Consider the following 14,035-nt stretch of genomic DNA (forward strand, 5'->3'; position numbering starts at 1 on the left):
AGTTGGATTTGATGTGATCCCTTTTAAAGCAGTTATGTCATATGTATTACTTTCTTTGAGGCTATTTTATCTGCAATCAGGCTTTACAAATAATTATTATCTCCAGTTGATGTATGCATTCTGCTTGTTCATGATAGTATTTCTATTGATTTTAAGAGAATGTTAACTGAAGAACTCATGTACCTAAGGTTGGCTTTAAAAAGAAAACAACATGATAGTTTGATTCTTGTTTCCAACAATATTTAAACCTTGCTTTGATACTATTATCTACTAATTTGATCTCAAGTTGCTAATTCAAACTTTTCTTCAACCAGTAATTTTCTTTGGTTATTAATCTTGTTAAGTTTGTGGAAAACCCAAATCATGATGATGCCATAATTCTTTTTGTGAAAAACTCAAGTAGATTTGAAGAGTCAGGACATCATGACTGTGGAATAGGCATCTCCAACCTGCTTGGGAATTCTTCAAGTCTCATGAAGTATCTGGTTGGGAAAGACTGCTCTGGGATGGAAGAAAACATTTAATGCTTTATATATTTTATCTGGGAAAAATATTTTAAATCAAATGAGGTAATAAAATATTTTACTTTGGGACTAAATTGCTTTGTGTGTGTGTTTTCCTGGAGGACTTTTTTGCTCCAAAAAATATCATTGTTTTAATTGAAGGTTTTAAAGAAATCTTTGAATGTGTTTTTTTGACTTTTTCCTAGCTATGTGGTTGTTACCAGGCTCAAATTATATTCTGGATGCATTATGCAAAGACCTAATTCTCTTGAGAAATTTATAACCCTGGGAAAGGTGAAAGAGAGGAAAAGAACGACCAGCAGCAAGGTGGATGGACTCAATCAGCAGTGATAGGTGCATGGTTGGAAGACCTAAAGGGCCAGGTTGGGGCAGATCGTCCTGGAGAAAGTCTATTTACTTGGTGGCTAAGAGATGACACTGACTTGATTTTCTTCATTTTTTCCCAACTTTTTTTTAAAAAAATTGAATTCTCAGCTATTGCTATGTAAAGCACTGAGCTTGAGATCATGAAAGATAAAACAGTGTGAGTTAAATGAAATGTATAAGAACTGAAGCTAACATTGATCGGAAACAGTAACTGTCAGTAATGATGATGTATCCTAACAGCTGTTCATCTAAAGCTATAGTATTATATAATTGAAGGAAGTTGAATGATAAATTTCTACCTCAAAACTAAAATTTTACTGATAGATATGTTTTGTTACTATCAGAGCTTGGTGATAGAATTCAAGATAGCATTGTTAAGTAAAATGGAAAACAATTTCTTTATTTTAATTGTATATATTTATTAATACTAACTATACCATTAACAATTGCACTACAAATAAAAATAATGAGAAGCTTCAGATAATTAAATAAGAAAGAATATATCGTATACTAAACCCCTCCCCTTCTAAATAATCTTTCAACCTCACCAAATCTGAATCTTCACTGAGAACAAATGTCTCTTAATTTATTTTCAATTTTGAGCACTAAACATTTTCCCAATTACCTTAAAAAGATGTATTGTATTACCCTACATATTATGTATTGTGTCCCAAACCATTTCCATTAAAACTACTCTAACGAATTAAGATTTTTTAAAAAAACCAAATAATCTAGTGTTACCTATTATGCCCAATTTAATTTCATCTGCAAATTTGATAAGCATTTCCACCTGTTCACCCAGTACTTTTTACTGAGTAAAGACAGGATTGAACCTGCCTTGTGGCATTCCACTGAAGTTTCCATTTTAATGAGGAACAAATGTAGAGTATGCACTGAGTATAGTAATAAAACCAGCTACAGTCGTGTGAAAAAGCAAGTACACCCTCTGAGTTCTATGGTTTTATGTATTGGGACATAATAAAAATCATCTGGTCCTTAGCAGGTCTTAAAATTATTTTTATTTATCAAATTTGTCACCACCCATCTCTTCCCACCAGAGGAGATTAGGTAAATACAACCTCAGATGAAAATTAGATAAATACAACCTCAGATGAACAAGACATGACATATAACACCATGTCATTCTTTGTTTTGCAAAAATAAAGCCGAAATGGAGAAGCCATGTGTGAAAAACTAAGTACATCTTATGATTCAATAGCTTGTAGAACCACCTTTAGCAGCAATAACTTGAAGTAATTGTTTTCTGTATGACTTTATCAGTCTCTCACATTGTTGTGGAGGAATTTTGGCCCACTCTTCTTTATACCACTGCTTCAGTTCATTGAGGTTTGTGGGCATTTGTTTACGCACAGCTCTCTTAAGGTCCCACCACAGCATTTCAATTGGGTTGAGGTCTGGACTTTGACTGGGCCATTGCAACACCTTGATTCTTTTCTTTTTCAGCCATTCTGTTGTAGATTTGCTGGTGTGCTTGGGATCATTGTCCTGTTGCATGACCCAATTTCAGCCAAGCTTTAGCTGTCGGACTGATGGCCTCACATTTGACTCTAGAATACTTCGGTATACAGAGAAATTCATGGTCAACTCAATGACTGCAAGATGCCCAGGTCCTGTGGCTGCAAAACAGGCCCAAATCATCACCCCTTCACCACCGTGCTTGACAGTTGGTATGAGAGGTTTGTGCTGATATGCTGTGTTTGATTTTTGCCAAATGTGGTGCTGTGCATTATGGCCAAACATCTCCACTTTGGTCTCGTCTGTCCAAAGGACATTGTTCCAGAAGTCTTGCAATTTGTTCAGATGCAACTTTGCAAACCTAAGCCATGCTGCCATGGTCTTTTTAGAGAGAAGAGTCTTTCTCCTGGCAACCCTTCCAAACAAACCATACTTGTACAATCTTTTTCTAATTGTACTGTCATGAACTTTAACATTTAACATGCTGAGGCCTGCAGAGTCTGAGATGTAACTCCTGGATTTTTTTGCAATTTCTCTGAGCATTGCACGGTCTGACCTTGGGGTCTCGTCTCTTGTCAGAAATGCAAGAAATAGGGGAAAATATTAATAAAAAGTCAAAAAGTTAGAAACACTTAATATAAAATTTATATAACTCTAGCTTAGTGCTGGGCCACATTGATGGCAGAGGTCCTTCCAATCAATAAGTCACTCTGTGTGCACGTCAGTCCCAAAGGGCACTGTAAAAGATGGGTAGTTGTTCGAATATTGCCGCATTCACAGCAAATATTCACCTTGGGGTGAATTTGCTGGGATGTCTGCTCCTGGAAGATTAGCAACTTCTGGAATGTTTTCCACTTGTGAATAATCTTCCTCACTGTAGAATGATGGACTTCACATTGTTTGGAAATGGCCTTATAACCCTTCCCAGACTGATGGGCAGCAACAGTCGCTTCTCTAAGATCATTGCTGATGTCTTTTTGGCATTGTGTTAACACACACCTGAATGCTCGAGACCAGCAAACTCCTAAACTTCGGCTTTTACAGAGGTGGTCACACTTGCTGATTATCAATTAATCAAGGGCATTTGATTAGCAGCATGTGGCTGCTACTTAGCCTCTTAATACCTATGGAAGCAGTAAGGGTGTACTATTTTTCACACATGGCTTGTCCATTTTGGCTTTATTTTTGTAACATAAATGACATGGTATATTATGTCATGTGTTGTTCATTTGCGGTTGTAGTTACCCGATTTTAAGACCTGCTAAGGACCAGATTATTTTTATTATGTCCTGATATGTAAAACCATAGAACTCAGAGGGTGTACTTGCTTTTTCACACGACTGTATCTGTTTAATTGTTCAGGCCATCCAGCCTAAATTTAACTAGTATTTGTGAGGTTAATATCCCGAGTCCCTAAACATAAAAAGGATGCATTGATAAAAACAATGCTATCGTTGATAACTATTATGTGGAAATATTCCAGAAACATTGGCTTGACAAAGGCCTTAGTATAGTGAGCCAGAGAGATGGCCTTGAAACAAATATTCAGAAACCACTATATAAATAAAAAAGACTTGGGTATGGGGGACAGGGGGAGTACAGACTAGCAAGATTCTATTAATATAGCCTACTTCAATAAGCTCTAGTCTTCCAGAGTCCTTTCATGATCTAGTCTACTTAGGGTTGATACTCATAATTCCAGACACAGCATCACCCCAAATGAAAGCCAGTACAAGATGATTTTTCAAAGATAATTTAGTGTACAGCTGAACATGGCCTGATAAGAGATAAAGCAGTCAAGGTTTTTATTTTTGCACGTAGGACTGAGATAAGAATACAATTCCTTATTTGGAAATAAAGGCAACTGAACTGGATGGGGCATCTCAAGTATACTTATAGTTGAGTATAACAAGTAGACTAGTTATTCAATTATCTGTAATTTAAGATAATTAACACATACATTTTACTTAGTTTTAATATGGTACTGATCAAACCTATATACTGCATTAACTTTTTTTCATAATTCAATTAACCAGATTGCATGACTTCAGGTGTCATGCTATTCCATTTTCAGGTCGTTAATATCAAGTGATAGAAGAGTTAGAAATTTGATAAAGGCTGGGAGTTTATCACAAAGTTTGTTACTGTTGGACTTAAACCTTTAAGCTCATGTTGATCAGCTAGAAGGAAGTACCAAAAATATTTTTCTTTCAATGTACATTAAGTGTGTGTGTGTCTCAGGATAAATATGGTTAAGATTGATTATGTAGAATATCCATCCACTTGATTTCCATATACTAAAGATCAGTAAAGCTGCAATACTGTCCTATTGTTTTGTAACCTTCAAAATTACTGTATTTCCAATCAGTTCTGAAAATACATTGGATAAAAGTGAAGATGAAACCAGATTAGACCAAATCCATTGATAGACTGCAACAAGATTACTTTTGCTTATTCACTTTAATTAACATTAAATTCCACATACACAATCAATGACATCCCCAATATCATTTTCATTATGAACATACATGCTAAGGTCCAGTAACACTTTAATGACTATTTCTGAATACCCATTTTATAGGTTTTCAAAAGTACCTATAAGAATGAAAGGGAGAAATAAAGAATGGATGGATATGTTTCTGAGAGGCATAAAGTTTTACATAAAACTTTATTTTATGCTTTGCTCAAAGTTTTATAGAAACTGTTTCAAGGAGTATTTTTAAAGCTATTTTAAATAATAGCTATTAAATCAAACTTGCTAGAACATTTAAATGTTTATTTGAAACAGAACAACTGAACTTGAAGTACAAAATATTTAAATGTTTATCATCTGACATAGGTTAATATTCTTCTCCTTCTTCAGCTTCAGCTTCCACAGAATCAACACCAACTTCTTCATAATCTTTTTCAAGGGCAGCCAAATCCTCTCGGGCTTCAGAAAATTCTCCTTCTTCCATTCCTTCCCCAACATACCAATGCACAAAGGCTCTCTTAGCATACATCAGATCAAATTTATGATCAAGTCGAGCCCAAGCTTCTGCAATTGCAGTTGTGTTACTCAGCATACATACAGCACGTTGTACCTTGGCCAAATCTCCTCCTGGTACTACAGTGGGTGGCTGGTAGTTGATGCCCACCTAAAGCGAGGCAAAAACATTTAAGTTTTCTTCAATAATGCATGGGATTTTCAAATCCCAACTTCTTCCCCTTTTCCCCACTGCACTTCGTGGATAAAAGCATAATGGAAATAAAAATTTAGGCATGAAACTCAAGTATCTCACATTATTTCTGAATCACAAAGGGAGCTGGACTGGATGTGAATAGAAAATGTATTCACATACTGTATACCTCACAAAGAAAAAAGCAAACCCTCAATCTGTGTAATCCATGAAAATGCCTCACTTTATCATGACAGAGATATCACATTAATGAACAGGGAATGATTAAGGTCCTAATTCTCTCAAATATACTAAAATACTAATAAGCCCACCAGCTTATTTAGAATACAAAGTTTATTATCTGATTTATCTTAAGTATGACTACATTCCTTCAGCAAAGGATCGTTACCTTGTCATGGTGCTGGAGCTTGAGCACCTCAATGATGCCATGAGCTAAACCGTGAAGGGCCACCCAAGAGGGGAAGGTCATGACAGACAGGTCAGACTAAATGCGATCCCTGGGGAAGGGGATCCTTCCACCCCAGTATTCTTGCCGTGAAAACTAAATGGATCAGTACAACCAGAGATATGTCGGTATACCATCGGAAGATGAGACCCCCAGGTCGGAAGATGGTCAAAATGCTACTGGGGAGGAACAGAGGATGAGTTCAACTAGCCCCAGACGTGATGACGCAGCTAGCTCAAAGCCGAAAGGACGGCTAGCGGCCGACGGTGCTGGTGGTGAACGGCGAATCCGATGTTCTAAGGATCAACACACCATTGGAACCTGGAATGTAAGATCTATGAGCCAGGGCAAATTGGATGTGGTTATTGGTGAGATGTCAAGATTAAAGATAGACATTTTGGGCATCAGTGAACTGAAATGGACTGGAGTGGGCCACTTCACATCAAATGACCACCAGATCTACTACTGTGGACAAGAGGACCACAGATGAAATGGAGTAGCCTTCATAATTAATAGTAAAGTGGCTAAGGCAGTGCTTGGATACAATACAAAAAATGATAGAATGATCTCAATTCGAATTCAGGGCAAGCCATCTAACATCACAGTGATCCAAATATACACCCCAACCACAGATGCCGAAGAAGCTGAAGTAGATCAGTTCTATGAGGATCTGCAGCACCTACTGGACAACACACCTAAAAGAGATGTTATTTTCATCACAGGAGACTGGAATGCTAAGGTGGGCAGTCAGATGACACCTGGAATTACAGGTAAGCATGGCCTGGGAGAACAAAATGAAGCAGGACATAGGCTGTTAGAATTTTCCCAAGAGAACTCACTCTGCATAACAAACACTCTCTTCCAACAACCTAAGAGGCGGCCTTATACATGGACTTCACCAGATGGACAACACCGAAATCAGACTGACTACATCCTTTGCAGCCAAAGGTGGCGGACATCTATACAGTCGGTCAAAACAAGACCTGGAGCTGACTGTAGTTCCGATCACAAACTTCTTCCTGCACAATTTAGGATCAGACTAAAGAGATTAGGGAAGACCCACAGATCAGCTAAATATGAGCTCGGTAATATTCCTAAGGAATATGCAGTGGAGGTGAAGAATAGATTTAAGGGAATGGACTTAGTAGATAGGGTCCCAGAAGAAATATGGACAGAAGTTCTCAACATTGTTCAGGAGGCGGCAACAAAATACATCCCAAAGAAAGAGAAAACTAAGAAGGCAAAATGGCTGTCTGCTGAGACACTAGAAGTAGCCCAAGAAAGAAGGAAAGCAAAAGGCAACAGTGATAGGGGGAGATATGCCCAATTAAATGCAAAATTCCAGAGGTTAGCCAGAAGAGACAAGGAATTTTTTTTTAAACAAACAATGTGTGGAAGTGGAAGAAGACAATAGAATAGGAAGGACAAGAGACCTCTTCCAGAAAATAAGAAACATCGGAGGTAAATTCCAGGCCAAAATGGGTATGATCAAAAATAGATGGCAAAGACATAACAGAAGAAGAAGAGATCAAGAAAAGGTGGCAAGAACATACAGAAGACCTGTATAGGAAGGATAACAATATCGGGGATAGCTTTGACGGTGTGGTCAGTGAGCTACAGCCAGACATCCTGAAGAGTGAGGTTGAATGGGCCTTAAGAAGTATTGCTAATAACAAGGCAGCAGGAGACGACGGCATCCCAGCTGAACTGTTCAAAATCTTGCAAGATGATACTGTCAAGGTAATGCATGCTGTATGCCAGCAAATTTGGAAAACACAAGAATGGCCATCAGACTGGAAAAAATCAACTTATATCCCCATTCCAAAAAAGGGAAACACTAAAGTATGTTCAAACTATCGAACAGTGGCACTCATTTCACATGCCAGTAAGGTAATGCTCAAGATCCTGCAAGGTAGACTTCAGCAATTCATGGAGCAAGAATTGCCAGATGTACAAGCTGGGTTTAGAAAAGGCAGAGGAACTAGGGACCAAATTGCCAATATCCGCTGGATAATGGAAAAAGCCAGGGAGTTTCAGAAAAACGTCTATTTCTGTTTTATTGACTATTCTAAAGCCTTTGACTATGTGGACCATGACAAATTGTGGCAAGTTCTTAGTGGTATGGGGATACCAAGTCATCTTGTCTGCCTCCTGAAGAATCTGTATAATGACCAAGTAGCAACAGTAAGAACAGACCATGGAACAACGGATTGGTTTAAGATTGGGAAAGGAGTACGGCAGGGCTGTATACTCTCACCCTACCTATTCAACTTGTACACAGAACACATCATGCGACATGCTGGGCTTGAGGAATCCAAGGCTGGAGTTAAAATCGCTGAAGAAACTAACAATCTCAGATATGCAGATGATACCACTTTGATGGCTGAAAGCGAAGAGGAACTGAGGAGCCTTATGATGAAGGTGAAAGAAGAAAGTGCAAAAGCTGGCTTGCAGCTAAACCTCAAAAAAACCAAGTTTATGGCAACCAGCTTGATTGATAACTGGCAAATAGAGGGAGAAAATGTAGAGGCAGTGAAAGACTTTGTATTTCTAGGTGCGAAGATTACTGCAGATGCTGACTGCAGTCAGGAAATCAGAAGATGTTTAATCCTTGGGAGAAGAGCAATGACCAATCTCGATAAAATAGTTAAGAGCATAGACATCACACTGACAACAAAGGTCCGCATAGTTAAAGCAATGGTATTCCCAGTAGTAACATATGGCTGCGAGAACTGGACCATAAGGAAGGCTGAGAGAAGGGAGATGCTTTGGAACTGTGGTGTTGGAGGAAAATTCTGAGAGTGCCTTGGACTGCAAGAAGATCAAACCAGTCCATCCTCCAGGAAATAATGCCAGACTGCTCACTTGAGGGAATGATATTAAAGGCAAAACTGAAATATTTTGGCCACACAATGAGAAGCCAGGACACCCTGGAGAAGATGCTGATGCTAGGGAGAGTGGAGGGCAAAAGGAAGAGGGGCCGACCAAGGGCAAGGTGGATGGATGATATTCTAGAGATGACGGACTCGTCCCTGGGGGAGCTGGGGGTGTTGACGACCGACAGGAAGCTCTGGCGTGGGCTGGTCCATGAAGTCACGAAGTCGGAAGCGACCAAACGAATAAACAACATGACTACATTCAAATCTAATAACTGAAAAAATGCAATCTGGTGTGTAGCATTTGCTTCATTATCTTCTCAAATTTTACAGGAAGCTGGATGCTATAGCACCACACTCACATTAGTTATTACCACTGATCACCTTTTTTGAGAAGAGAAAACTTAGTATCCCTTCCTCCTAGCATGGTATTGTGATTAAGATGTTAGACAAGGGCTGAGGATACCCAGGTTCAAGTCTACCTTAAGCCACAAAAGCTCTCTATGTGACTTTGGGCCAGTCACTTCCTCTCAACCTAACCTACCTCACAGGATTGTTATGGGAAACACTGGATGAGGGAGTGCTACATATGCCACCTTGAACTCCTGGAGGAAAGATGGAATTTAACCAATATATAAATGAATTTTAACCATTAAATAAATGCCAATTAACATTTTCAGAACTGGTAGCTTCTATCATCTGTTGTGCAGAATAAAAAACAGTATTGCTGTATTCTGTGACAAAACCCCTTCATGTGGAAGCAGTTATCTGGTAAATGCAATCTTATATGTATATATTAAGAAGTTGCACCCAAGTCAGTGGAGCTCACTGAGATTATACTCAATGTTTGTTGATATTAGACAATACAATACCTTGAACCCAGTTGGACACCAATCCACAAACTGAATTGTACGTTTCGTCTTGATTGTTGCAATAGCTGCATTGACATCTTTCGGCACAACATCACCTCTGTACAGCATACAACATGCCATATATTTACCATGGCGAGGATCACATTTTACCATCTGATTAGCTGGCTCAAAACAAGCATTAGTAATTTCAGCCACTGACAACTGCTCATGGTATGCCTTTTCAGCTGAGATGACAGGAGCATATGTTGCCAAAGGGAAATGGATTCGTGGGTAAGGAACAAGATTTGTTTGAAATTCTGTCAAATCTACATTCAGAGCACCATCAAAACGTAGTGAAGCTGTGATGGAGGATACAATTTGACCAATGAGACGATTGAGATTGGTGTAAGTAGGACGTTCAATGTCAAGATTGCGTCGACATATATCATAAATAGCTTCATTATCCACCATGAATGCACAGTCAGAATGCTCCAATGTGGTATGTGTAGTAAGGATAGAATTGTAAGGCTCCACTACAGCAGTAGATACTTGTGGAGCTGGGTATATTGCAAACTCCAGTTTGGATTTTTTCCCATAGTCAACTGAGAGTCTTTCCATAAGCAAAGATGCAAATCCAGAGCCAGTGCCTCCACCAAAACTATGGAAAATAAGGAAGCCCTGTAGACCAGTGCACAGATCAGCCTAGGGAAAGACAGACAACCCCCCAAACCAACAAAAAAGTCATTGAAAAAAATACTTAATTTCAACAGTATATATTTAACATGCAGACAATATTATTTGGCACTATAATACATTTAAAGTATTTGCCTTATAAATACCCTTCAAACAGTTAATTAAAACAATACAGTATACTTAATTCTTTCTAAACATGCATTCCTTACTTGAACAGACCAAGTATTTTTTTAACATGGTACTTTTGAAAATACAAGAAGACTAGAATTTCTATGCTCCTGACTTTAAAAAGGTAAATTTATACTAATATAAAATTTCTATTTGCAGGTATTTTCTAATTCTCATCTTATTATGACTCACCAATTTTCGAATGCGATCCAGCACTAGATCAACAATCTCTTTTCCTATGGTATAATGACCTCTAGCATAATTGTTAGCAGCATCTTCTTTTCCAGTAATGAGTTGCTCAGGATGAAATAACTGTCGATAAGTACCTGTACGCACCTCATCTTTGAAAATTTAAAAAAAACAAAAACTATGATTAATTCTTCTCATTCAGAATTCAGTGTTTGCTTATTTCTAATAATATTCTACAGACTCAGAAATAAGGTATTTATTCTTCACAAAGTCTGACTATATTCCACAGGTCTTACTCCTTGTTAAACATATGTATGTTTATGATTTTACATTCTCTAAAAATATTATAAATTTGAGAATACCTCAGATACTTATCAGATCATTTCTAGCTAATATTTCTGAACAAAGGAAGATGGGGTTCTTTTTTGTAGGAGGTCAAACTAACCTTATCTGCTTCAGATAGAAGACACTGAACATGAAAATATTTTTTGTTAGTTCAAAAGGTACTGTCTGCCCTGAGTTCTGGTGACTACATGGATACATCTATTTTTTTTCCCTTGGCAAGAAACAAAACTGCATTATAAAAAAATTGAATGAAGTGGACTATTGTTTTTAATACATATTAATATAAGGGATAAATTCCAAGTCATTCTTCTGCACTTCCACTAGCAAAATATAATTTTATTATAATTTCCACTAGCAAAATATAATTTTCTTCTTTCATACACCCTTCAAAATCTGGTTTAGTGTTAGGAATAAATTTTGAGTAGTAGTGGAAGCTAAGGGAAGAGAGACTGAATGAAACCCATTCTAATTTTACCATTTTTGCTGATAGAGCATACAATTGCACTTCATCTCATAAAGTCAATGTGTGAAAGTCACACTTTAACTTAGTGGGGGCTTATTTTATAATTGCTTTCACCAGATTTCAGGTTTAGTAAAAAAAACCCCCACTAATTTTCTTAATTCTAATGGTATGCAAACAACTCCACCAAAACCAGGAAATGTTTAATACCTGGGAATAACTAAATAATGAACATAAATATATATAAAATGGAAGTTATTTCTGATCATCCACAATGTCCACATGTTGATCCCCAAAAGTATTTTCAAACCCATATACATACCAACAACAGTTGGCTCAAGGTCCACAAAAACAGCTCTAGGTACATGTTTGCCAGCACCCGTTTCACTAAAAAAAGTGTTAAAGGAATCATCTCCACCTCCTATGGTTTTGTCACTGGGCATCTGACCATCTGGCTGGATTCCATGTTCAAGACAATACAATTCCCAACAAGCATTACCAATCTGAACTCCAGCTTGTCCAACATGGATAGAGATACATTCACGCTGTAAAATAATTGTAAAAAAAAAAAAAAAGGCAAGATTAGTGCTTATTTCTGGAAGTACTAATAATAAAGAAGCACCACAAAAATGTTTATTGACCCAGCTCTGCATTTTGATAATGCAGATAATTAGATTTCTAATGTGTCTATATTTTAAAATATTAACTTTAACAATCAATTGCCCTTAGGACCCCCAAGTAAAAACACGGACTTCGAGAAAGCTCCTAAAGAGTACACTTTCTCTATGCCCTAATCAACTTGCACATTATACCCTCGGCACTTACTATGCAATTATATAAAAAAACCTCTTTTGTCCCAACTTTAAATAGGCAGTACCTCATACTTCAGCCCCTCGCTTAATATGCCTCATTCTTCGCCACTACTTCACACTAGATTATCTACTTTTTATTTTGTTAACACAGCTCTCTCCCATCGGCTTCTTGTAACCCCAAATAACTGGACTCTCAATCTAGCAATGCGACAGAGCCACGGCTCTCTTGTCGGTTCACGCCTCTTCAGCACCGAGGCCACTATATTCTTCCTCCCCCACCCCTTTTTCCGTTCCGCACCATGACAAGTCCGAGGCGGAGCGCCTTTCAGCCCTCGTGCCTTGCCAAATACAAGAGCGCCAACAACGCGCGGCCAACCGACGTCCTCGACAGAACCGCGCCTTTCGGAGGCCACGAAGCCTAGACTGCCTGAGGCGAAGCTCGCGCAGGAGGTTCGCACGAGGCAACGTTCGACAATCTGGTCCTCCTCTCTTGTCTTAGGCCCTGCGTACCATTCTCGTACCCTACGCTCGCGATTCCCTCATAGCATTACAACGCCCTGAGCCAAGAGGCTTAAGGACTGCCATGATCCCGCTCCCCGTTGACAGAAGCCCAGCCACCGAAGCCCCATTTCCCACCATGGTGCCTCGCGAAGATGACGAGGTTCACTGCCTCCCCTCGTGGGTTCGACGTTCAACCCCCGTTTGAAGATGGCTTCAACTGTCGACCGTTAGGGCAACGGCTCCTGACAGCGAACCCCTACTGCAGCCTGCTACTCCCCATTGGTGGAGGCTGCTCAGCTCCTGGAAGCTGATTGGTTGCACAAAAACTTTTTTTATTTTAATCCGGTAAGAACCTCGAGTGGACGCAGAATCAGAGATCGGTGGAATTTTGAGCGGGAAGTGGCTGCTCCGCAGAAGGATAGGCTGAATGGCTTTTGTGACTGGGCGGCTGTTAGGATCGGGAAACAGTTCATGGATCCTCCTGCCGCAAGCCTAATTATTTTTTTAAAGTGGAATTTCTGTGTGTGGTTCTTGATCCTCTCTGAGATACTATTTCACTGCTATATTTTTCACGCTTTCGTGAGAGCCAGAGTCCGTATTTTGTAGTTAGTGGGAGGCTACTTTTGACTGTAGTCACTAAAATAAATAGTGTAGATAGATAATGAATGAATGATATTGGTATCTTAAAAGAGAAATAGAAGTATTGTGGCATAATTTTTTCCTGGAATAACATTCAGTAAAATATGTCTTAATATACGACTTATTCTCTAAAGTTATTGTTGATATGTGCTTTTTTGTATGTAACAGTATACATCATGCATTCCAGTCAGAGTAGAATCAGGTCTAAGTATTTAAAATATTTTAATACTATGTTTAAATTCCATTGCTTTCCAGTCTTCCTTGAATGTCTGCATTAAAACCATTAATAGCTATAAAGAAAGTAGTAACTCCACTTGCTTACTGTTGTAAGTTTAGAAATGTAGTCCAACTGACAAAATGCTTTGGATTCATGTATCACAAACTTTGGAACCCATGAACATGCAGTAAACAGAATTGTACACTATAAAGTGTGAAAAATGCATTATTTTCATTGAATAATAAAATAACTGTAAACTGCATAAAGAAATAACTTTATCATTTTAGAAACTGA

The 14,035-nt window shown here is 38.4% G+C and overlaps 1 protein-coding gene across 2 annotated transcripts; it reads right to left on the reverse strand.

The window, feature by feature from the left end:
* Positions 1–4,806: 4,806 nt before the first annotated feature.
* Positions 4,807–13,711, reverse strand: LOC134499862 (tubulin alpha-3 chain). Of its 2 annotated transcripts, none has more exons than XM_063306731.1 (5): positions 13,021–13,711; positions 11,895–12,117; positions 10,771–10,919; positions 9,739–10,419; positions 4,807–5,503 (listed from the first exon to the last, which is right to left on the reverse strand). In XM_063306731.1, the coding sequence occupies exons 1-5, from the start codon at positions 13,021–13,023 to the stop codon at positions 5,207–5,209; spliced, it is 1,353 nt and encodes a 450-aa protein (XP_063162801.1). In that variant the 5' UTR covers positions 13,024–13,711; the 3' UTR covers positions 4,807–5,206. The 2 variants fall into 2 exon arrangements, with proteins under 2 accessions (XP_063162801.1, XP_063162802.1); XM_063306732.1 differs by lacking the exon at positions 13,021–13,711 and adding an exon at positions 12,683–12,922.
* Between the last annotated feature and the right edge of the window lie 324 nt (positions 13,712–14,035).

This window comes from Candoia aspera, chromosome 6 (assembly GCF_035149785.1).
Source record: "Candoia aspera isolate rCanAsp1 chromosome 6, rCanAsp1.hap2, whole genome shotgun sequence".
Classification (NCBI taxonomy): domain Eukaryota; kingdom Metazoa; phylum Chordata; class Lepidosauria; order Squamata; family Boidae; genus Candoia; species Candoia aspera.

Excerpts from the sequence above, each read along its gene's own strand:
- LOC134499862 (XM_063306731.1), bottom strand. Across the intron at positions 10,920-11,894 it reads CCTTGAGCCAACTGTTGTTG|ATGAGGTGCGTACAGGTACT; the intron begins GTATGTATATGG and ends AAATTTTCAAAG. Across the intron at positions 5,504-9,738 it reads GGTGTCCAACTGGGTTCAAG|GTGGGCATCAACTACCAGCC; the intron begins GTATTGTATTGT and ends GCCTCGCTTTAG.